At 34.4% G+C, this 26,252-nt stretch overlaps 1 protein-coding gene across 5 annotated transcripts in view; it reads right to left on the bottom strand.

The window, feature by feature from the left end:
• Positions 1-3,600: 3,600 nt before the first annotated feature.
• Positions 3,601-26,252, bottom strand: part of LOC128555681 (nipped-B-like protein B) — an 81,572-nt gene continuing 58,920 nt past the window's right edge. For 3 of the 5 annotated variants that reach the window (XM_053538765.1, XM_053538766.1, XM_053538767.1), the window contains 17 exons: positions 22,985-23,078; positions 18,966-19,120; positions 17,851-17,941; positions 17,590-17,696; positions 17,178-17,244; positions 15,704-15,758; positions 15,278-15,413; positions 14,696-14,803; positions 13,909-14,118; positions 13,273-13,419; positions 12,404-12,439; positions 12,127-12,177; positions 11,008-11,104; positions 10,319-10,433; positions 9,523-9,700; positions 6,643-6,891; positions 3,601-6,392 (listed from right to left, as the gene is read on the bottom strand). In XM_053538765.1, coding sequence (XP_053394740.1) covers positions 6,063-6,392; positions 6,643-6,891; positions 9,523-9,700; positions 10,319-10,433; positions 11,008-11,104; positions 12,127-12,177; positions 12,404-12,439; positions 13,273-13,419; positions 13,909-14,118; positions 14,696-14,803; positions 15,278-15,413; positions 15,704-15,758; positions 17,178-17,244; positions 17,590-17,696; positions 17,851-17,941; positions 18,966-19,120; positions 22,985-23,078 — 2,226 coding nt within the window. In that variant the 3' untranslated portion in view covers positions 3,601-6,062. The remainder of the gene's footprint in view (positions 6,393-6,642; positions 6,892-9,522; positions 9,701-10,318; positions 10,434-11,007; positions 11,105-12,126; positions 12,178-12,403; positions 12,440-13,272; positions 13,420-13,908; positions 14,119-14,695; positions 14,804-15,277; positions 15,414-15,703; positions 15,759-17,177; positions 17,245-17,589; positions 17,697-17,850; positions 17,942-18,965; positions 19,121-22,984; positions 23,079-26,252) is intronic. The other 2 variants (XM_053538768.1, XM_053538769.1) reach the window with 2 other exon arrangements.

The following is a 26,252-nucleotide window of genomic DNA, read 5'->3' as shown; positions in this document are numbered from 1 at the left end:
ACAGGATTGATGTTTAGCAGGTTTAGTTGTGCACCTAGTGTTTTAACTGGTATTACATACAAAAACCAGGAGAGTTGTGACCCATAGCTATTACAACAAGAGCTCGTCGAACACGAAATGCCCCCGTTGATGCATTCAGTAATTGCACAAGGAACAGAAATTATATGCTCACTGTAAACAGAAGTTCTACCATTCTGGTTTAATCTGACCTTGAACTTTAACCTATTAACCTAACAAGAGATTACAGAGTGATCTTGGCGCCATCCACTGTTCCAAATTTCAAGACTAGCTCAAGGTCAAAATCAATGTCAAATTTCATTTCGGTACAAAACGATGTGTATGTGGTCCAAATTGAAAGCTGTGGCTTGAGAAATGTGAAAGCAGGTCATTGGCTCAATTTCAAGGTCAAAGTTCATTTCGGTAGACAGAACTATGCATGTGCTTCAAATTTGGAGGCTGTAGCTTGAGAAATGTTAAAGTAGGTAATAGGTAAAAATCAATGTCAAATTTCAATTCAGAACACAAAAATATGCATGCGGTCCAAATTTAAAGGCTGTAGCTTGAGAAATGTGAAAGTAGGTCACTAGGTCAAAATCAAGGTCAAATTTTACTTCGGAACACAAAACTATGCAAGTGGTCCAAATTTGAAGCCTGTACCTTCAGAAATGTGAAAGTAGGTCACTAGGTCAATCTCAAGATCAAAATTCATTTCAGTAAACAAAACTATACTTGTGGTTCAAATTTGAAGGCTGTAGCTTGAGAAATGTGAAAGTAGGTCACTAGGTCAAAATCAAGGTAACATTTTATTTTGGAACAAAAAACTATGCATGTGGTCCAAATTTGAAGCCTGTACCTTCAAAAATGTGAAAGTAGGTCACTAGGTCAAAAACAAGGTCAAAGTTTTTTTCAGTACACAAACCTGTGCATGTGGTCCAAATTTGAAGGCTGTGCCTTCAAAAATGTGAAAGTAGGTCACTAGGTCAAGATCAAGGTCAACTCATGTCAAGGTTCATCTTGCCACACAAAACTATACATGTGGTCCAAATTTGAATGATGTAAGTTATGGACATGAAGATTCTAAGTTTTTCCCTATATAAGTCTATATGAACCATATTTGACCCTAGAGGGATAATTTGAACAAACTTGGTAGAGAACCACTAAATGATGCTACATTACAAAATATCAAAGCCATAATCTTTGTGGTTTGGACAAGAAGATTTTCATAGTTTTTCCCTATATAAGTCTATGTAAACCATGTGACCCCCAGGGCGGAGCCACATTTGACCGTAGGGGAATAATTTGAACAATCTTAGTAGAGGACCACTAGATGATGTCATACACAAAACATCAAAGCCCTAGGCCCTGTGGTTTTGGACAGGAGATTTTTCAAAGTTTTTTTCCTATATAAGTCTATATAAACCATGTGACCCCAGGGTGGGGCCATATTTGACCCCAGGGAAATAATCTGAACAATCTTGGTAGAGGATTACTAGATTTTGTTACATACCAAATATCAAAGCCCTAGGCCCTATGGTTTTGGACAAAAAGATCAGAAACCATTTTACTGTTCCTGGCCAATGCAACCTTGACCTTCGACCTAATGACCTCAAAATCAAAAGGGGTCATCTGCTGGTCATGACCAACCTCCCTATCAACTTTCGTGACCCTAGGCCTAAGCGTTCTTGAATTATCATCTGGAAACCATTTTACTGTTCAGGGTCACTGTGACCTTGACCTTTAACATACTGACCTCAAAATCAATAGGTCATCTGCTGGTCATTACCAACCTCCCTATCAACTTTCATGATCCTAGGCCCAAGTGTTCTTGAGTTATCATCCGGAAACCGATTGGTCTATATTCTGACCGACCGACCGACATCTGCAAAACAATATACCCCTCCTTCGAAGGGGGGCATAATAGAAGGGTCTACAAGTTTGTGTGGTATGTCTCAAAAAGTAATTTGACCTAGATTATGAAACTTTACAGTACTAATATTCAACATATAGTTGTACACCTGCATTTTTGTTTGAGACTTCATTCATCAAGACCAGAGAAATGGCCCTTGATTTAGTCAAAATATGCATAAAAGAGCATATGTTTGTGTCACATAAAACGTATTTGTCATGAAACAAAAATTATTCAGCACGTGCACCTGTGGTTTTGTCTGGGATTTCACTCAGCCAGATCAGAGTTTTGGTCCTCGACTTTTAAAATATTTCACCTAGTCACTATTTTGTTTTGGAATTCACTGAAAGACCAGTTATGGCCAGTGACTGTCAAAAAAAACAAGAGCTGTCGGAGGACAGCAACGCTCGACTATTCAACAGCCTTGTCAATTGAATGAATACAAAAGTTGAAAAAGGGGCATAATTTTGTAAAATGCAAAGTAGAGGTATTGAACCTCTGTACTGCATGTCATATCATGACAGTGAACAAGTGTGTGAAGTTTCAATCCTTTCCAATTTGTGGATACTGAGATACCAGCTTACATACAAAAACTTCACAAAAAACTGCTAAGTCAAAGGGGCATAATTTTGTAAAAATGCCAAGTAGAGTTATGGGACCTTCACAGTGCATGTTAGATCATGACAGTGAACAAGTGTGTGAAGTTTCAATCCATTCTAATTAGTGGATACTGAGATATCAGATTACATACAAAAATTTAACCAAAAACTGCTAAGTCGAAAAAGGGGCATAATTTTGAAAAAAAAAAAGAGTAGAGTTATGGGACTTGCTTAGTGCATGTCAGATCATGATAGTGAACAAGTATGTGAAGTTTCAATCCATTCCAATTAGTAAGTACTGAGATACCAGCTTACATACAAAACCTTAACCAAAAATTTCTAAGTCGAAAAAGGGGCATAATTTTGTAAAAAAGCAAAATAGAGTTATGGAACCTGTGCAATGTAGATCAGTTCATCACAGTGAATAAGTGTGTGAAGTTTCAATCCATTCCCACAAGTGGTTACTGAGTTACCAGCTTACATACAAAACCTTAACCAAAAATTTCTAAGTCGAAAAAGGGGCATAATTTTGTAAAAAAGCAAAATAGAGTTATGGAACCTGTGCAATGTAAGTCAGTTTGTCACAGTGAATAAGTGTGTGAAGTTTCAATCCATTCCCACAAGTGGTTACTGAGATACCAGCTTACATACAAAACCTTAACCAAAATCGGGACGCGGACGCCGACGCATGGGCGAGTGCAATAGCTCACTATTCTATGAATAGTCGAGCTAAAAATGCATTAATGGCATAAAAGTTTTTGAGAAGTATTTGACCTAGTCTTAAAATGTGTTGCAAGTTTATTAAAAATATTTCTCCTTGAGTAAAACAACCAAGTATAAATGGTCAAGGCTTTCAGGAGGGTTTGGTGTTTAAAGGCTGTCTAAGCTAGACATTGAATCATCTACTTTCAGTTACAACAAGAATGTGTTGCAGGATTCATCTTCAGTGTTATTTTTCGAGCTTGTAGAACAGCATCACTACAAAAGTCTTCTCACAACACTGGAACAAACTAGTCATTCCACAGATTTTCTGTCACAGTATTAGCACTACCTTTATGGAAACATTTACTTTTTATATATAATGACATACTGTAGTAAAGGTTTTTGTTCTTTTTTAATTTTCAATTTATATTTTTTGTCAATTTAGCTGCAAATTGCAGAACTGATGGAATTGAACAATGACAATGATGAAATATTATAACTTCTGCAATTTCATAAAACATTCAAATAAATACGTAATGAAAAGATGACACGATTTCATGAGAATCTATCAACAAATGAGAACAATGTATGTTTTCTTTACAAAGGTAAAAAATACATTTAAACATTAAAATGAACAGGAACATCATACATCCCCATAAAAATAGTTTCACAGTAAATTTTGCAGCAGTTTGCATACTTAAAAATGATATTCGAACGTAAATTCTTAAAACAATTTTTTTTCTTTATAACATTTAATATAATTAAAATTATAGTAAACACTTTAACCTTTTCAAAGATTTTGAAACATTCACAATAAATACTTTTTTGACACACAAAAATTAACATACATACAAGCTGCATTTTCGCATCATAATATTTCATTATGTTGCGATTTTTTGAACATTTTGGCCATTTGGACAACCCACAAGCATTTCCTGAAGCGCTGATCTATTCCTTCAAAAGAATCAAAGCAATTATTTTAGTGAATAGTACTGTATAGGAACTAAACGTCTAAATTGTAGACAATTACCTTTTGTCAGACTTTATTTTTGTTCTGTTATAATACTTAAGCTACCCAACTTAGGCAAAGATATTTTTCATACAGCAATTAAAATGTAATAAAATTCCCCTCCCTGCTTCACCCAAATGCTTCTGTTTGATGTGAAAATGCTGAACAAGCACTGATTTACCATACCCATATTATAAATAAAGAAAAAAGATTTAAGAAACTTCCATCTTATAAGCAGTAGCTATCACAATGATTTTTTTTTTTCTAAATCAAAAATGCCCACATTTAATAAATCATTCCAACATTGTCAATTAATTCTATTGGGATTACAGATTGAAGTATATCTAATCACAGTGGAAGGAAAAAATCTCTATTAATTTTTCATTAATTTTAATTTCTAGAAGTAGTCTATTAATACTGCTAACAAAATCACTATTTTTTTTATTTATTTCATACATAAGAATGAAAAAATCTTGCTGTAAACTTGTCCTGTAGATAACCAACATAAAATATTTTAACTACCAGTATTTTTTGTCTTTCTGTACTTATCATTACTAAAGTCTCAAAATGCAGTATAAAACCTCAACATATAAAGCCAAGTATAACGAAGATTTTGCCTTCTATAAAAATAATATATATGCAAGCATTTAAATATCTTGACAAATACTGTACATGCAGTTAATATATTAGAATCAAACTTTTCTGTGAGTTTCAAAGCTCATATTCTTATTTCTTTTTATTTAAAACTGATATTTTGGTTTTTCACAAGGTTCATTCAAGCTCACAATTCATGATTTTTTTTCTAGACTTTTCTTAGGGACTAATTTTTCGAAATCAGATGATACATTTCTAAAATACCTTTCACTTTTTGTATGTCAATTATCATGTTTCACACATCAAACTGCTTTAAACTGAATTCTAATTTACGCTTACTGTCCACTTTGCTCAACCACAGGTATTTAATGTTCGTTTTTATTGGAAACATTCTTATTTCCAGCAATTTTCACATCCCATGAACAGCCAAAAACAACTTATTGTAAAACATAGAAGTCAGATGCTAACTTATGCAAGCCAGAAACCAGTATCATTGCTTTCCTCCCTACTGGCTTGAACCCTGTACAAATACATGAACATATTGATCCACTAAAAAAATTCAACAGATTTCACCACTTAATTTCTTAGCATTCTGAACGACTTTTACTGATAAGTCAGTATTCAATTCAAGTACTTTCAAGGCAGTTTTTGCATTAAGAGAATGGGCATCAATTCTAACGACTATTTAACTATCAAAATATCTTTAGTAATGGATAAGGTGGAAATGTCAGCAGAATGTTTTGTTTGCTTTGCTATATAGAATTAAAGGAATCACAGACAAAGAACCTGATCAATGCTTTGTTGATTTACAAGAACATAATTTAATTGGTTTTGGAATATTTTTGGCACAACTGCTCAACCAGTATGCTACCTCCTCTGGACACACTGTTTATCATTCTTACACAGACAACAACACTAATCCTCACTACAGTTTCCTTGTTCAACAGCTGCCTCAGATTTGAAGAACTTTATTGTGCAAATGGATTTCAAACTTGCATCCATTGAAAGGTATGACCTTTGAAATACCACCTGTCCCTTTCCCCGCCAGACGGGCTTGAGCTAATTCACTTCACTGTCTGTTGTGTTAATGGTTCCATGAGCTTAACTCTCGAAAGCTGAATATCTCATGCCTCCACAACATAATCTGCATCCACACATTATGCAGACCTTGTCTCCATAATGATTTTTCACAGTACCATCACAATATATTTATTTGCACCTGATTTATCACATCTGTTGACTACAAATATAATCAACCATATGGATCATAATCACTATCGTTATCATCGTCAGAATCTGATGTGTAACGTTTCCGTTTTTTCTTCTTCTTTTTATGTGTGGATGACGGGGTCTTATGATGATGAGATCTTGATGATGATGACGATGAATGATGGGAACTGTGATGTGATGAATGACTATGTACAGGTGATGTAAAGTTATGTGCCGAGGCCTGAAGTTGGGAAGCCCCAGGTAATCGTATAGTCCGAACTAATGATCCTTTCTTTTTCTCTTTTTCACGATGTGGAGTGTTTATTTTTGAAGTTGATATAATCATGGGTGGAATTTTGGGTTTCATAGGTTCCTGGAAGCAGAAAATTATGCAACAATAAATACCTTCAAGGTTGCAAATATGTACAAATTACAGGAAGTACATTCCCCAAACATGTGTACAAACAGAAAACACAAGTCAAACTAAACATTTCTGGCAGAGTATTTTTATATTCCTATTCTAAGTAGATGAGAGTAAATCTTAGTAACTTTGCTCACTTTATTTCATAAGTAACAAAATGTTTTGCAATAATTCTACCTTTTATCTGACAAGGACTACTTACAGAAGGAGATTCTTTATCCAAGTTGACATGATCAGCGTCTCCATTGTCTCCATCAACCATTATAACATCTGCGTTATTCTTTGAGTGGTCACCATTCTCCATGTGGTTAGTGGTCCCTGCATCTCCCCCACCATCCTCCGGCCGAGATTTTATAGTATATGTGGTCGTCGCGGAGGGTTGTGCTGCACGTTGTTCAGTATCGCTATCATCTTCGTCTGGTGGGTCAACACTTAACATGAGATCTTTGAACTGAAATGATTAGATAACACAATGTAATAATTAGGACTTCCTAAAATCCTTTTGGAAGAAGGAAGCATTGATTTCAAACTCGCTTGAAAACTATACCTCTCAGAGCCAGAAGTCTTAAGCTACAGATTCCTTTTCCTACAGTAGTGAGAATTTAGCGTATTTTTTTTTTTTCAGACAAAAAAAAAGTCATTGCAGTTCGACTAAACTCCATTAACACAATTGAAGCAAGGCATCTGAGAACAAATACAAGCAGAACAACCTAATGGAACAATAATTTTCATTTCAGTTTGGTTTAACATCACACTGAGTCAACTATCAACTACTGGTCATACAGCTACTTCCCAGGTTTTTGTGATGGAGGAATACTGTCCTTCTGGGTATTTCAGGCATGGGCAGGCAGCTGTGTACAACGACATTCCGTAGGCTAGCGAGGTGGAATTTTATATCCCAAGCAAGACAGTGAGGGGCAAGTTATGTGCAGCTAGCAACCTTAATCGGCTATCAAGTGAAACTAGAACTGTCACAGGAGTGACGAATAATACCCCCACAATATAGTCTTGTCACAGAAGTATGGCAAATTTTAAGTTGGAAAGGGCCATAACTATGTAAAGTCGAAATTGACCTGTATTTTATGATGTTACTCCTGTGTACCAAAAACTAGAATGTGTCTGTTGCCCCCCACTGGTACGTCTGTCACAAATAAGGGGTAATAATTCAAATGTTTGCAGTCTTAATGGGGTACAGACTCAAAGAACATTTTATGAAAAGGATTTATTATTCTAGGCCCTATACTTTTTGAGCTTCGAAGATCACAAACAAAAAATCCACTATTTTGGCTATTTCTAAAGCCATAATTCTGTAATAAGAGCTAAGATTCTCAAGAAGAATGCCAAGTGTGCAAGGTCACATCACGATAAAGACTCCAGCAAGGTTTTCTGTATTTATATCTAATACTTTTTGAGCTAAGCACATAATTAGGTGAAAAAGTGCATTCTTTTACTATTTCAGGGGCAATAACTTTAAAAATAAGAGTGGGGCCAGCCAAAAAAATTAGAGATGTGCAAGTTTATATCATGATAAAGACTTATGCAAGTTTTCAACCATTTATATTAAATACTTTTTGAGCTAGGTGCGTCACAATGTGAAAATGTGCATTTTTGACTATTTCAGGGGCCATAACTCTGAAAATAGGTGGTGGACACAAATGAAAAACAAGAGCCGTCACTAATGGTGACAAATGCCCCCGCATCGCCTTGACCTTTGACCTGGTGACCCCAAAGTCAATAGGGGTCGTTACTTAATAAGTACTTTCAGCATGTGAAGTTTGAAGGTCCTGGGTGCAGTGGTACGCGAGTAAAGTGCCTTCATGCAAAAAGTTAACATTGGCCCCTGTGACCTTGCCCTTTGACCCCAAAGTCAGTACGGGTCGTGTACTCAAGGAGTACTATCAGCATGTGAAGTTTGAAGGTCCTGGGTGCAGTGGTTCGCGAGTAAAGTGCCTTCATGCACAAAGTTAACATTGGCCCCTGTGACCCTGACCTTTGACCTGGTGACCCCAAAGTCAGTAGGGGTCGTGTACTCAATAAGTACTATCAGCATGTGAAGTTTGAAGGTCCTGGGTGCAGTGGTTCGCGAGTCAAATGCCTTCATGCAAAAAGTTAACACTGACCCCTGTGACCTTGACTTTGTGACCCCAAAGTCAGTAGGGGTCGTGTACTCAATAAGTCCTACCAGCATGTGAAGTCTGAAGGTCCTGGGTGCAGTGGTTCGTGAGTAAAGTGCCTTCATGCAAAAAGTTAACATTGGTGTGACGAACGGACATTGGTGTGACGAACGGACAGACAGTTGAAAACTAATATGCCTCCCTTCGGGGGCATAATAGGAGGTGCGCAAGTTCATATCATGATTAAGACTCATGCAAGGTTTCATGAATCTATATCAAATACTTTTTGAGCTAGGCATGGCGCAAGGTGAAAATGTGCATTTTTGACTATTTCAGGGGCCACAACCCTGAAAATAGGGGGCGGAGCCAGATGAAAAATAGGAGGTGCGCAAGTTCATATCATGATTAAGACTCACGCAAGGTTTCATGAATCTATATCAAATATTTTTCGAGCTAGGCATGTCACAAGGTAAAAATGTGCAGTTTTGACTATTTCAGGGGCCATAACTCTGAAAATAGGGGGCGGAGCCAGATGAAAAATAGGAGGTGTGCAAGTTCATATCATGATGGGGGCACAGTTATTTAAATCTGTCAAGCCTTTCATGAGTATTGTCCGGAAACCATGAGTTTGGCAAATTTTAAATTGGAGCAGGGCCATAACTATGTAAAAAAAAATTTGTACAAAACCAATGTCGAACTTGACCTGTATTTTATGATGCTACACTTGTGTACCAAAAATAATTTAAATCTGTCAAGGCTTTCATGAGTTATTGTCCGGAAACCATGAAAACCAAAGGATTGTCCGACAAGCTCACTCCTATATACCGCCCAAACCTTGTTTGTGGGGGTATAATAAAACAATAAATGCATGCTTTCAACACTCCTTGAACCAAGTTACACATGACAGACTTGATTATAACATGTTTTATTTGCTTGCTGAAAATCATGGTACTAATTTTATAACTTACAGCGAGGTAATCATCAACCAGCTGATCAGCCTGTTCCTTCTGGGATTTCTCCTCATCGTTTTCCTTGTTACGTAAAACATGGATCACTTGTTCTGGATTGAACTTTACCAGTGATTTACGTTGTAGGGGCTTGTCATACACTTTTGCTGCTTCAGTGGGAGAGTAATTCTGGATTTTGCTGAAACATTAAATTTACACACAATCCTGAATACTGACATAGGACTTAAAAAGGGTTAAATGTTTTATTGCTACATAGTAAATATTCAAGACACTTCACTGATGGTCCCATTTCCACTGTATTTTTTTTTTTATAAACAAAATTATGATGGTTGGCATAATTAGCTCAACAGCAGAAAGCAGTTTTCAGAAAATCAAAAACTGATTTGTGACATCAGCGCATCAAAAAACTCTTCAGCTTGGTCATTTTCCCAGTAACACTGCAGAATATCTTTTCTTTGACCAGTGTTTATTTCATAAACCTGTGGGATCCCTCACAACACAACTACTAATGGATGTGCAACAGACTCACATATTTTAACAGTAAAAAGTTGAACTACAGTAAATATTTAAAGCTATGACAAGATTTTCAGCTTTTTTACAAAATGACAAACCGACTGGCTGTTTCAATCAAATTTACATTAAACCTGTTATCTGTTGTCCAACAGAAGTGATGGATGCATTTCGCAGTGTGAAGACTGCTTCTATGACACCACCATGCAACTTCTGCTACAGTGTGCTTGTGACATTAATTACGTCAATAGATGATAAGCACAAATAGTAATGCAAAGCAACATACCCATCAGTAAATCCATACATGTCTTTGAGATGTTGTTTGAGATAGAGGAGAAGAATGCAGCCTTGAGCTATCCAGATGATTTCTTTTAAAGGCGCAATGTCTCCTGGTAAACGATCTGTAATATTGAAATATTTGCGTACATGCAATTCTTCTGTATTAACAGGACAATTAATAAAGTCAGGGATTAGCCAAGGGGGCAATTTGGGCGACTTCTTCGCTTTGTCCGCTAAAATTTTGCGGAACTCGATGAAAATGCCAAAGTGTCACTCGCTAAAAAATTATTTACCTAAGAATTAAATCAGAACTCGGTATGTGCATCCATGTTTGTCACTTCTCCCTCTCATCCCCAAACTTCTCCCTAACTGCTGGGAGAGAGGTCACTACTCCCTAAATTCTGAAGTTAGGCTGATCCCTGTAAAAGAGCTATCTGCTATACCAGTATTGCTATATGAATGATTGTCAAAACTGGGAATCAAATATGTGAGAATGAGAAATATGTCCATACCTCTTTCAAAAAAAAAAAAATTTTCTTCTGGTACATAAACTGTGTGTGATCATTCGAGGTAATATGGATCAATTCTACTCCCAATACACTAGTTTGACATACAAGACTCTTTGATTCTAAACTGGACAAACAATCCCCACTTTTCTGAGGAAAAAAAAATATTAAAGGATGAAAAACAACTTACTTAATAAAATGTCTTTGTCATCATCATCTTCATCATAGTACATGTTAGGCTTATCATTAACAACACCATTTTCTGTTGCATGTGGATTTGACAGCATCTAGAATATATCATGTATGTTTGTCAAAATATATACATGTCCTGAGCTCAAGTTGGCCTTTTCTCTTGTTAAGAATTTGTCTACGTCAAAGAGTAGGAAAATATGTGAAGTTTTAATGTTTCTCATTTTTAATGACCCAACAATCCAACTAGTTTTGGGTCACATTTACTACCATACAAGGATATGGAATAAACCTATGTCAGTGTTCCCACTGGCATTTAAAGTTGGGGTGAAAACTGAGTTTTTCTTGCACTTCTGCACCCCCTCACTAAGAGATATATACCAAAACTGGGGGAGCAAAGTACCAGTCTGGGGGGTGAAAAAACCCATTTGAGGGTTTCTGGGAACACTGTATATTCAACTAAACATTATGTATACCCTCAGAATCCATCATATTTGTGTAATGCTGTTATTATGGAGTCTGTATAATTATGTACTTTCATCTGTAATGAGTCGGGTAACTGGACTCACTTGTTTTTCTGGAACAGTACTTGAAATTGTCTAATTTCTATAAAAGTACTTTTATTTGTAATTAAGTCTAATTTCAGCAACAGTGCTCTGATTTGCAATTGTTATTTCTGTAACAGTACTTTTATTTGCAACAAGTCTGATTCATTTGTTTTTCTGTAATTTCTTTTATTTGCAGTTCACTAGTCTTTCATTTCAACAGTTTTTTTATCTGAACCATCAAAATGCCTGTTACTGACAAAGCTTTGTCCTATAAAATTCACACGGCACAAGAATACTAGGTATTGACAATACGACTTAAAGGCATTAAACACTGAACATTGAAATGTAACATCACAAAATCTAACAGGTAACTGAAACCGTGAAATAAGCTAAGACTGTTTCCAACAATAATTTGTGGAAGAAAGACTGAAAAATATATTCTGTGGCAACATAAAATCTGGGACCAGAAGCAAAGAAATTAAAACAAAAACAAAAACATAAAGCAAAGAACAACGTAACACAATATTCACTTTCATTTTTTAACAAAACAATTTTTGTTTCAACAGATATACCTTGCTAGACCGTGTGGATCGTCTAACTGGTGCACTACTTTCTTTCTTTTTCTATTTGTAATTTACACAAAGATGAGTAAAACCATAGCCTAAAAGTCTGAAGGAATTTTAGTCAGTGCAAAGAAGATGTGGATTTAAAAGGATCTATATCATTAAAATAGATACTCCCCTGCAACATCATATTAAATCTGAGTTCTAGACAGAAAAATGTTCCACTTGCATTCTTGTGTAATAAAGAAAAACAAGATAAAACTACAAATTAAAATAACATAAGTACCATTTTTCTTGATCTGTTGTCTTTGAACTGCAGCTTCTACAAGTAAACGAATAAAAAAATCAAGCATTCAAATTACCACAACAATCATAGTCAATAGCAGACTACATCATGTTGTCTAAGCCCAGCAAATATACCAGTCACAATCGAGCGAGACCCCTATCTAAGACTCCGCATTTAAACATATTCTCCTACTCTTTAGGGAGTTCTGCATGTTTGGATCAAAATAATTTTTACAATGTAAAATTCGATTAAATCCTGATTTTTCAAAACATTAGAATATACATAGAAAATCTGGCAAACAAAAAAGATAGAGTTGTGTGCTAGATTTTTTACTAGACTGATCTGAAAAATTTTAACCTCGCACAAGTTTTCATAATGGGAAAATCACTATTTTGTTAATATTTTCATGAACAACGTAAAATTTTATTAAATTCACTCGGACACAGTTAATTATTAATTAATAAAATGATTTTCATTTCTGTACTCCAGGCTATATTATACATTTGCCTGATAATAGACGTTACGCCATTACTTCCAGTTTATCAAACATGGAGAACTACCTTAAAATAGTATTGTTTCTGAGCACATTTTCATCAGTGACTTTACGCTGGGATCTATCTAGACCGAGACTGGTATGCCTTGTAGTCTTTTAACACCCTTGTATAATAATACATGCATTAATATCCTTACACTTTGAAACAGACTTGGAAACAAAAGGTTTTAAGAAGCCAACACACTATAACCGACAACAAAATAATATCATGCAAAAATAACCATCAAAATCATGCTGCTTTATTTGGCCATATTTATGAATTACAAAATAGTATTTTTTTCCCTACCAAAATACACAACAGAAATGAAGCACAAACCTCTCTGAAAGACTGTAAAAGATTGGATCCAGACACTGACACAATAATGTCTATCTGGTGGATTATGTAGAGGGGTTCATCCTGAGTTTGGTATAAAAAGAAGGCAAGGTTGTCTGCAATATACAGTTGTTCTGGTAGGTTGATTCTCTGCAACAGCAAAACATAAATACTTCAGTCTATAATTCAGAAGAAAATATTCTAAATTTTTCCACCCTGATCTCTGTTATACTATAAACAGTCTTTGTACGTCTGTATTAAGCTTCTGGGTTGCTTCCTTGAGAGATGCTCTCTTTTGAGTTGGATTTTTTTTTCAACACAACTAGTTTTTTTGCAATTGGGAATTGTTTCTTTTTCTAGGGGAATAGTCTACATGTTTACAAGTTATCATGCAGCACACTTAATACCAAACAAGCAAATTCAGTGAATTTATATCCCCTGCCAAACAGGTTGTTTTGTGAAAGAGGAGACTATATTCTGAAAGATATCTTATTTCTAGATATATATACAAGTTATGTACACTTGGACTATGCCATGGTTTGTTGATTCATTGATTTGAGTATAGTGTGGTTTATTTTTTAAAACATATAAACATGCTTAAATACCACTTTCTGACATGACTGTAAAAATAATACTCACTGCAGAATCATCAAGAAGATTGAGTAATGAGGTGAGAATGGCTCTACGATGTGACCTATTGGTACGTAAAATGTTGTAAAGGAATGCGTTAAGACTTGAACTGTTATCGTCTGGGTTGTGCAGACCTCTCACCACAATGTTGTTACTCTCAGTCCCCTGTATAAGGCGATGTAGACGGAAGCACATTTTAATGCCTTGCAAGGCTTTACTCTGAAAAAAAAAAAATCTTTGTAAAGTCAACATAAAACAGGTACACAGAATTAACAGATAAAATGACCCCAAATTTCCAGTAATTTCTTGAGTTAATGACAGCATGTTACACAATTCCACAAAACATTTTACAATCAGTTATACATTGAGAACAAGCAAAATACATTTTATGATGCAACCTTCCTTTTAAACCATTTTTGTACAAGCTGTGGTAAATATGTCTATGGTCTACTCAAGTCGCCTGTGGAACTTCAGAAAGAATTTATATATTTTATATTATAAGAATTTACATGTTACATATTTCTGATTTATGCACGTTTTTGTAATGAAATCATTACTGCAATAAAAGCAACTGGTTTTACCATGCTGTCATCAACTACTGAAATTTCTGTAGCCTTAAAACAAGAAAGCAAATCAATTTCAGACATTTATATGGTACATGATCACAAGAAATAACACTTGTGTTTCAACTAACTTGAAAATGATGATCTATTTTCAATGCAAAAGTGTTTCAAGTACTAAGTCTGGCGAGATGACCTTGACGTAAGGTTTGTAATAAAGTGCCAGCGGAACTTACATGAATGAAACCTGGATATTTTTTCTCAATTTCCTGTAACTGCTGTTCAGCCTTCACTCTGATAGGAGCTTCTGAGTCGGTTGCCATGCTGATGAGATATGGTACACACTAAAATATCAAAACAGAACAGGTAACATGTAGTTTGGCTGAATGCTTATAATATTACCTAGTATACAAAAATCATATAGCAAGGCAACTTTTTAGACATGCTAATTTAAACTTTAAGTTGGTTTAAAAATGAAGAAATGTACTTGAAGTGAAATCTTTCTTCTTCTTCTTTTTTTGATAAAGGGAAAGAAGATATATAAATTAACTGTTTCTGTTCTTCTCTAGCACTTTTTGTGATAGTTACCTGCCTGAATGGGCAGTAAATTAACTTGAAAAGCCTTTTGTTCGAGTATGTCAAGATTCTTATTTCTATTAACAGAAGCAGATATTGACTTTATACCTGGAGGAAAAGCATCAACGTTCCATGTAGTCTTTCCTGTTTTAATTAGTAACTGCTTTATAAAGTCTGATAATAGGGCATCAGACCCACTAATGTGAAGTATGCCAGTGGGAAAATTCCATAAGTAAACATACCTGTACTGGATGAATGAGGCCCTGCTTGAGAACCAACTGTATCACATTTAAAGCTTCAAGTCGAACCTGCGACTTGCTAGAGAAAAACACTTCCAACACCTCTTTCAAGTACACTTGCATAATGGTACTGGCCATACTGTAAACATAGTATACAATTATACTTCAGATTTAGTATCTTGTCTTTCAAAAAATCTAATGTAGATGCTGTAATTTCATGAAATATGAGTCTCTCTAAGTTCGAAAACAGTTTCCCATTAACAAATTACAATCACAAATGAAAATTAGCATGTGCAGACTTCTCTCAATCTTTCTCAAAGGAAACACATTGCACCGAAAGATTCTGATCTTAGTTGTGAATCAATTTAAGTCTCTGAGGATGTCTGCCTATTGCAGAATGTAATATTACAGGAAAAGCTTTGTACTTACCCTGATTGCACATCTCCCATTTCCTTCAGGTCCTCTTCCTTTGCATGTTTTTTCCCTGTTAGGTATGAAGTTATATATTTGAACTTTATGGATGAAATGAACATAATTTGGAAGAAAAAGATTCAAAACATCTGCAGCAACATTTGAATGAATTTGGGCAAAAATATATGGAGACTTTTTTTTATCAATGTTGACCAAGAAATCAAAATTTCATGTCAAAACCAGAGTATCTTGTTGTAAAAGGAAACTTTTTACTACCTAACATAAATAGCATTTATCAGAGAAACTTCTTACAAAAAAAATCTTTCTTAAATCTAATAAAATACAACCAATTTTAACTACCATTACCAAGCTACCAGATGAAACATCCAATACTTGCTTTCCATAAATATCATTCAACATTTAAAACAATCTGTAAACCGATTTAAAAACAAGAGCTGTCGGAGGACAGCAACGCTCGACTATTCAACAGCCTTGTCAATTGAATTAATACAAAAGTTGAAAATGGGGCATAATTTTGTAAAATGCAAAGTAGAGGTATTGAACCTCTGTACTGCATGTCATATCATGACAGTGAACAAGTGTGTGAAGTTTCGATCCTTTCCAATTTGTGGATACTGAGATACCAGCTTACATACAAAAACTTAACCAAAAACTAAGTCAAAAAAGGGACATAATTTTGAAAAAAATGAGAGTAGAGTTATGGGACTTGCTTAGTGCATGTCAGATCATGACAGTGAACAAGTATGTGAAGTTTCAATCCATTCCCATTATTAAGTACTGAGATACCAGCTTACATACAAAACCTTAACCAAAAATTTCTAAGTCGAAAAAGGGGCATAATTTTGTAAAAAAGTAAAATAGAGTTATGGAACCTGTGCAATGTAGGTCAGTTTATCACAGTGAATAAGTGTGTGAAGTTTCAATCCATTCCCACAAGTGGTTACTGAGATACCAGCTTACATACAAAACCTTAACTAAAAATTTCTAAGTCGAAAAAGGGGCATAATTTAGAGAAAAAAAAGAGCAGAGTTATGGGACTTGCTTAGTGCATGTCAGATCATGATAGTGAACAAGTATGTGAAGTTTCAATCCATTCCCATTAGTAAGTACTGAGATACCAGCTTACATACAAAACCTAAACCAAAAATTTCTAAGACGAAAAAGGGGCATAATTTTGTAAAAAAGCAAAATAGAGTTATGGAACCTGTGCAGTGTAGGTCAGTTTATCACAGTGAGTAAGTGTGTGAAGTTTCAATCCATTCCCACAAGTGGTTATTGAGATACCAGCTTACATACAAAACCTTAACCAAATCGGGATGCGGACGCGGACGCCGACGCCGACGCATGGGCGAGTCCAATAGCTCTACTATTCTATGAATAGTCGAGCTAAAAATTCTGAATTGTTTTGTGTAATTAATCTGTTCAAACATACACTATGCTGTTAGTTCTAATCAACTACATATATACTTACAGTCAGCATCTGACTTTGCCATTCTCACTTCCTCTTCTACCAAGTAGTAGTAAAGGTTTTTTAATACCTACAAACAAACAAGAACATTTGTCCAAGACACTTATATAAAATGTTATTACAAAGAGCAGCATCACAAATGCATACTATCTTCACCCGTGGTAAAACTAAGTACAGAAAATATGCAAACTAAGGACAGTAACTTTACTAGGCTTAACTTTCCCAACAAAGTAGAAATTGGCCTTCGCCTTTTCATTATATCCCTAAAAGTAAACAGATGTTTGAGTGTAAAAACAGGAAAACAACTTTCCATGGGCAAATAAAACCATATTTCCCCATTTTCTTTTTTTTATTGTGTCTAAAAACTGTTTTATCATCAAAGTTCCCTTTGGCTTAACTAATGAAATGAACGCACCTGACACTTGAGCTTTATAGGAGTATCTGGATTGGTTAAATGTTCACTGTACATGGTTTTTAGTGTCCTACCCAACATATATTCATAATGCCGAACTGCAAGAAAACCTGCAATGAAAAAATTATACCAAAACTATAGCAAAGTTACATACAAGACTATGCTGAAAGAATAATCCGTTACTTCCAATTTTAAATTACATCATTTCACATAAATCATTTCATCAACTGAGAATTTGCTATGTTCACAAGAACATACACTGACCTAGACCAGTAAGAGCTTTTGATTGCACATCTTCATCCACATGTGTTGTGTAGTAAACCAGCACATCAAATATTTTCTCCTTTAAGGAAGTCTGAAAATTATAAAGTACATTACATTAAATTGAAGAACAGCCAGATTGCCTTTCTGGTTACTTCAGATCTACATGATTTGGTCTTGTTCAAGCTTAAATATAAGATATTTGTAAAACAAGTATGCCTCCCTATGATAGCCTGGAAGAGGCAACTGGGTATAACATTTTGCTGTTGCCTTCATCTTTTTAACTACTGACCCCTAAAAGGGGTCATCAACTGACTACAATCACCCAATGGAGTCAGATAGTCCTAGGTAACAGAATTTTGCACTAGTTGATTTTAGTCACACACACCTTCGACCTACTGATCCATCAACTAGAGGTCATCCAGTGACCACAGGCAATCATTGGCTGAAGTTTCGCAACTGTAGGTCGAAGCATTCTCAATGACCTTTGACCTAATAAGTTCCGTAACAACAGGGGTTGCCTACTAACCACAGACAATCATCCTATTAAGTATGCTGCTTGTAGGTCAAAGCGTTCTTCAGTTATCATGCAGAAACCTTTTTTCAGTCTAAAGCTCACTGCAGTCTTGACTTTTGACCCAAAATCAAGGCAGGTTATCTATTGATCAATCATTGTAAAAAGTTTGACCACTTGATTCCCAAATACCCTCTAGTTATTGTATCAGAAACCAAATGGCCTTCCAATCAAGAAAATGAGCAATGGAAGCATAACTGAACAGGTATCAGAAACCTTCTATTGGCAGAAGGCCTTGTTTAACATGTACCAAGCAAACAGAATGTTAATTTGCAAATGCAAGCAAGAACTACTCAAGTACTGACTTTTAGTCTTGTTGTTTACTGATAGGCTCTGCCAAAAAGCACCAAATCATCATATATAACATTTCTTTAGTCTACTTTTGAGGTAATTCTGGAACACTGACGAAAGTGTAAACCTGTTCCCTAAGTGAGTCAACTATTTTCTTCTTTAGTTTCTATTTATACGTTCAGCAAGTTTTTAGACATCATTCTTACAGTATGTTGCATGCCATTTATAACAGTAAGAATTTGTTGACACTTACTTCCGTATCATCTCCCAACTCTTTGGATTCAAAATTGAAGTGTTTACACATGAGACCAACTGTGAACAGTGACCTGAGAAGGGTTGGCTTTCTGTTGCCTTGAAGCGGGACTGTAGGGTGGCCTTGGTGATATGACTGGAACTTCACCAGATAACCTGAATTATATACATATATCCTGCAATATTTCTTTCACTCTGAAAGGTATCCAAAAAAGAAAATAATGCGTATTTTCGTTCTTCTGCTTCAAAATCTACAGTGATCATAATTCAGAACTTTGTACGAAACTTCTAATTTGCCAATATAAGGCCTAAAGCAAATAAGGGTACATTTTATTGAAGCAAAAAATAAGGTTAGTATGAAAGAACAGTCTTTGCACAAATATAGATTAACAGTTGACTTTTTTGATAAGGCAGTCTTAAACCATCTATGTTTCAAATTTCAGGCAAATCGGTTGATTGGTTAAAAATTTATGAACATTTGAAGTTACAGAATTTCTCCAAAAATAGCTATTTTCGTGTGACATAACTTTTTTTGTTTTATTGTTTCATTTAGAAAATATTCTGTATCAACTGTTTTACACATTTACCATGTTTATACAATGTGCTGACCACAAATCTATAAATTTTAACTACTGAAATATTCAGATTTAGTTTCAAAAATTTTTTTGAACGTATTTTGAAAAGTACCCAAATGAAGCCAAACACTTTAATTTATACCTTTCTCATATATACATATGTTAAAACAAAATAAGTTAACATATTAGAAAATAAAATGTTCTTTTTGATAGCTAATACAGTATACTTTAATACAAACATTTCAGTTTTTACATTACATTTGCATGTCATCACACATTAAGTATCCTTTTATGCTTGTTTTTTGTCCCAACCCTAACGGTTTTACAGTTAGCTTGTTCCTTTGTATGCATAATGTTGTTTTAATGAGTCTTGCATACCTGTCTTGTCTCATCATGTTCCTTAAGGCTTATTGTTTGCACTAATATTTCAGTTATGGCTGTGTTTCTACTATACCCACTATCAGGGCATCCTTAATTTTGTCCCAACCCTAATGCTTTTTTGTCCCAACCCTAACATGCTTTTTTTAACTTGTTTACTGTAACAGGATTAATGATAAAAGGTTTTAGAGACATTATTTACAACAACATATTCAAGCTTTTTCATATAAAATTTCACTTCAATGTTCTTGTACAAGTCCTTCTACTTTTTCGCATCATATAAGCTGAAAATTTCAGGAAAGGAAAAGTCAGGTACATGGAATGACAAAAATAAGGAAAGTGTTTCTGATATTAAACTAAATCTAGTTAATCCTAACTGTAACTTGTTGAAACAGTGCATTTCAATACATTTATTTAAGAATATAGCCTTCAGTAAGTCACTTTCAGCCTTACAGTCAGTACCGTTAGGGTTGGGACACTTTTTTGGCTTTAATGACAGCTGCTGAATTAATGGTGTGTTTTCAAAGCCAGAAAGGAGTATTAAGTATTAAACTGAAATTAACAAAGTTAACATGGAAAAAGAAATCATTTAGCAAAGAAAGTAAAAGTAAAAGCAAATCAAAAGCTGTGACATACGTAAAATTTAAAGACAATGAAATTGAAATGAGCCGAAAATAATGTACAGTAAACTCTTCTTATTACAAACTCCTTGGGGACCTTTCAAATGTGATCCTTACATCCAGATTTTTTATATCCACATAACAAATGATTTCCTATAAATGTATGATATATGTATACTGTAAAAAAGGAATACATCAAACAAGAATTATCAAGTCAGATATGATAAAATTGGTGACCACCAATTTCAAACTTATTTTCCAATGTTGTAGTTTTATATTTCCCCTCCATATTCTGTTTTTTATTTATAAATGAGCAAGTAACTGAACACAGTGACTGTCTTTATTATTTCAATTCAAGAAAATTTGATTTTATCTTACATATCTTAGCTAGAAAAAAACATCTTGTAAACTCAAACCATTTTACCTTCACAATAAATCTGTTTTCTGGTTACATGGTAAGGCAGTTATATCCTTGAAAAGAGTTTATCTACATACATTATATAATTGCTCACTTTTATTAAGAATCAAATTTTAATCACACAAGTATTGCAGAATGTTATACATGTATGTATTTTTGGTGTTTTTTATTTGTCATAATAATATAAGTGCAGGCAATTTTCATTTATGCAAGACTGGCAGAGAAAAATATGATGCAGATGACAAAAGAAAAATCCAAAAACAATTAACATAATCTTTTCAAACATTGATACTAAAGAGTATCATACAGATCTTTATAAACAGGTACAATATTGTCCAGTCTTCATTTTCTGACAGAAATATACTGTTCCTTATATCTAAAGATTTGTTATAACTGGTTACATGTACATTAAATAAAAAAAGTATTAGGACCAGGCCAACAAATATATTAGTTACCGGTATATCCGAAGCTGTATAACCAGTGTTTACTGTAAAATCTAAGAGTGCTAAGAAAGTACATTGTATTGTTTACATTTTGGAATTGACAATACCTTTGAGATCAGTGAATAAGTCAAGACATTGTTACAGTTTGCAAGTTTTTAGTTCTCATTTGTTGAACATAAAACACTATGTCCCAACCCTAACGCTATATCTTCATAAAAAAGTGTGAAAAATGAATACTGGTGGTACTAATAACTATACTAAAGTATGTTTTAAATTTTGCATTGTTATGTTCGTAAGTTATGTTGGTACTTTTGTTCATTCTTGTGACATTTCTTAAAACTAATGAAAACGGTTCATTTTAAAACTTCCTTATAGTGTAAGATTTCTGACAAGAAAGATCATATTTGGCAACTTACTTTGAATTAGATTTATGAAGGATCATTTATCAGTGAGTTGTGAAACAATATTACTGTACAGTGAATGCTTCAGACAAATCCAACCACTTAAAAGCAGCATTTTTACCTTACTGAAAAATGTCCCAACCCTAACATTTTTTGAGGAATCCCTCATTTTGTGATTTTTTCTTAGAAAGGTAAAGTGGAGAATATATTTTGACTGCTGTATTGATTGACTGTTCCCCCAAAGTTATGTTAGAGACACTAAAATGTGAACAACAGTGTTTTAAGCCTTTTGTTATTAGTAAACTTAAAACATTAGATATTTTCTTGATAAATACATGTAGCAGTAATAAATTAAAATCGGGTCCAAGACTGTAATATTCTTTGTGTTTGTTGATTTAAGTTTCCCTGTATTATGTGAGTACTTTTAGTTCTGATGAAATCTAATTACTTATAACACTAGTCATTTCATAAATTCACATGCACATAATTTGTCCCAACCCTAACAGTTAAATTGAAAATACTGGCTAATTTCAGAAACTAATATCTTTTGGGTGGTTCATATTAGAATAATGAAACTCGACACATACCTAGATGTTGCATTGTTATATGTGTTAAGCTGTTAGTTTTTATTTTACATGTTCATAATTACTCAAAATAAAATTTCTATTTCTCATTACTGACTTTCTCCTATTCATTTTCTGAAATATTCTGAAAAAAAAATACTGGAGAGCAAATATGGCACATGTAAAACACAGAAATCCATTTGTTCAAATCATATGCACCCCAGAATAAGTGTATTTGCTGTCAATCATCACTCACTTTGTGAGCTTTTTCAATGTAACTTCACCAATTATTCTTTAATTTTTGTATTATTTTGACAATATCCTTGTTGTTTTTTTTCAAAACGGTCAATTACTTTTCTAAAACCTAACATTTTTTATAAACTTTGATGGTTTTGCTATAAAATGTAACTGAAAAAAGTTAATTTAAAGACAATAATTTTTTTGACAAAATGTCACACTTTATTTGCTCTAGGCCATAATGAGAAGTACAGAAGTGATAACATCTGGTACAAAAAATGTATTAAAACCGCCATCATTATAGAAAGTTATGTACCTTTAGAACCAGAATCGTTAATGTTTGTTCTATTGAAACATTTCAACTGAAATGAACTAATAAACTTACCGAAGAATTTTTGGAAGCAATCTTTAACAAGAGGATAATTATGACTGACATTATTTACAACAGCACCTAAACAGCTAACACAGCTTTCTAGCACCTGCAATACAAGAAAAATAATCTATTATTGTACACTGTATATATGCAAATATTTCTTAGAAAAAATTGGCTACTTCAGACATAACTGACACACTGCATTCTCTTTGGACACTTCCTGTATGGTATATACTGCTTTTTACTTTAAATCTTGCTTTTCAAAAATAATTTAACACCTTCCAGTACTCTCCTCTCAGAGATTGTAAGGTCTGTGTATGTGGAGTATGTAACAAATAATGTTTATGGATTTTCTTAAACAAGAGGACCATGATGGTCCTGAATCGCTCACCTCTTCCCACATGAACCAGTTTTGAGTATGACGTCGTTTTTTCTATTACTTGACCTATTGACCTAGTTTTCAAAAGTACGTGACCCTGTTTTGAACTTTACCTAGATATCATCAAGGTGAACATTCTCACTAATTTTCATGAAGATCTCATGAAAAATATGGCCTCTAGAGAGGTCACAAAGTTTTTCTATTTTTATACCTACTGGCCTAGTTTTTGACCGCACGTGACCCAGTTTCGAAACTGACCTAGATATCATCAAGGTGAACATTCAGATCAATTTTCATGAAGATCCATTGAAAAATATGGCCTCTACAGAGGTCAAAAGATTTTAACAATTTTAAACCTACTGACCTAGTTTTTGACCGCAGTTGACCCAGTTTCAAACCTGACCTAGATATCATCAAGCTGAACATTCAGACCAACTTTCATACAGATCCCATAAAAAGTATGACCTCTAGAGAGGTCTCAAGGTTTTTTATTATTTGACCTACTGACCTAGTTTTTTATAAAGCACATGACCCAGTTTCAAACTTGACCTAGATATCATCAAGGTGAACATTCTGACCAATTTTTATGGAGATCCATTCACAAGTATGGCCTGTAGAGAGGTCACAAGGTTTTTCTATTTTTAGACCTACTGACCTAGTTTTTGACCGCACATGACCTTGTTTCGAACTAGACCTAGATATCATCAAGATGAACATTCAGACCAATTTTCATACAGATTCAATGAAAACTAGAGCTATCACTAAAGGTGATGAATGTACCCCCCGCATGCACTGACACAACTAGTACATTGCAATTTGACGCACATAAGATTGCATAATTATGTGGACTGTATGTATATAGACTGTATGTGTACAGTATAGTAACAAAAAACAAAGTCCCATAACTATGCAGAATATTTATCTAAAAGAATGTAACATGCACCATGCACAGCTAGGGTTGGTACTGATTAGGGCTGTCATCGATAGAAACGATATCGATGTATCAACGATATTTTTTGGTCGATCGATTATCGATTCCCATTTTCAAAAATCGATATTTTACAGAGAGAAAAAACAACTGTCTAGATAAACACTCAGACCCTCTAAAACAACTTTTTCTGCCTGCAAAAATGTGCCGAAAGTAACGGAAGTTGTCAAAAAAGGTCATGTCAAAACTTGTACCGTAGCAGTCTTTTCCCACTAGCCGGCACTACCTATATGGGTAGAAGTAAAAAGGGCTCAACTTCAGAATCTATTTGCAAAAAGTTACGTTGTCCTGTCTTGAAAGGTCGCTTCGTTGTTTGTGCATGTAAAAACATAGAGTATATATACTGTCTCTACGTCAATCTCGGCTTTTTACTTGTTCGCGTATAGCTGATCACTCAGTAAAAGGTACAGAATTTAGCTAGTTCCCGTAACAATAACAATCAAAGATGGCCGAAGAGGAAGCCGTCGCCGGCTTAAATAGTGGAAAAACAGTCAAAAGACGGAAGGAAAAGCTTTGTTTTGGTTCGTAGAAACACAGGGTGTTGCTTAAACATGCCTTTCAGTACAACAAACAAACAGTCAAACACTACAAATTTGAGGCCCATTGAAAACTTGGGCAGAAGTTAAAAAAAAAAAAAAAAAAAAAAAAAAAAACACGCGGTGCCAGTACCTAATCCGAATGTAAACATGTGCAAGGTAAAAATTAAGACAGGGTATGAAACAGGCTAAAAATAAATAAAAACATTGTAAATAAATAAATTAATTAATTTAATAAATAAATAGATATCTGTGGAAGAGAAATGCAGAATTTTAGCTGTTTGAAACCAAACTCCAGTGCCTGGTATTATAGTTTACTAGGTTGTAAAGTAGGATAAATGCAAAAGAGGAGTGAAGGCACAATGAAGATCTATAAAAGATTTCATTAATTTTCATTTATTTTATTTATTTCATAGATACAAATACAACACAATCAAACAGTAATATAAAAAGTAGGCAAAAAAAAAAGACGTAACATTAACAAGAAGGTATATAGCATGCCCATAAACAAAGAGATTGTTAATCTAACTTAATAATCGATATATCGATCGTCGATATTTGTCTTCCGATATATCGGTATCGTCGATATGCAAAAGACCCGATCAATGACAGCCCTAGTACTGATCACTTGTGTGAAGTTTCATTAAATTGTGTGTAAGGGTTTGGTAGATTAGGCACGCACAAGATTGCATATGCAGACTGTATGTACATAGTATGTTAACAAGAAACAAAGTCCCATAACTCTGCAATTTTTGTCGCTGAAAGAATCTAACATGCCCCATGCACAACTACTGTTGTTACTGATCACTTGTGTGAAGTTTCATTAAATTTTGTCAAGGGGATGAGGAGAGATGGTGCGCACAAGATTGTGTCTATGTATATAGTATAGTAACAAAAAAACAAAGTCCCATAACTCTGCAAAAAATTTTTTCTGAAAGAACCTAACATGCCCCATGCACAACTACTGTTGTTACTGATCACTTGTGTGAAGTTTCATTAAATTTTGTCAAGGGGATGAGGAGAGATGGTGCGCACAAGATTGTGTCTATGTATTTAGTATAGTAACAAAAAAATCAAAGTCCCATAACTCTGCAAATTTTTTTTCTAAAAGAACCTAACATGCCCCATGCACAACTACTGTTGGTACTGATCACTTGTGTGAAGTTTCATTAAACTGTGTCAAGGGGATGAGGAGAGATGGTGCGCACAAGATTGTGGCTATGTATATAGTATAGTAACAAAAAAACAAAGTCCCATAACTCTGCAAATTTTTTTTCTAAAAGAACCTAACATGCCCCATGCACAACTACTGTTGGTACTGATCACTTGTGTGAAGTTTCATTAAATTCTGTCAAGGGGATAAGGAGAGATGGTGCG

The sequence above is a fragment of the Mercenaria mercenaria genome, chromosome 3 (genome assembly GCF_021730395.1).
Source record: "Mercenaria mercenaria strain notata chromosome 3, MADL_Memer_1, whole genome shotgun sequence".
Lineage (NCBI taxonomy): Eukaryota > Metazoa > Mollusca > Bivalvia > Venerida > Veneridae > Mercenaria > Mercenaria mercenaria.
Note: the sequence above shows the minus strand (reverse complement) of the source record. Positions and strands in the feature narration are given on the sequence as shown.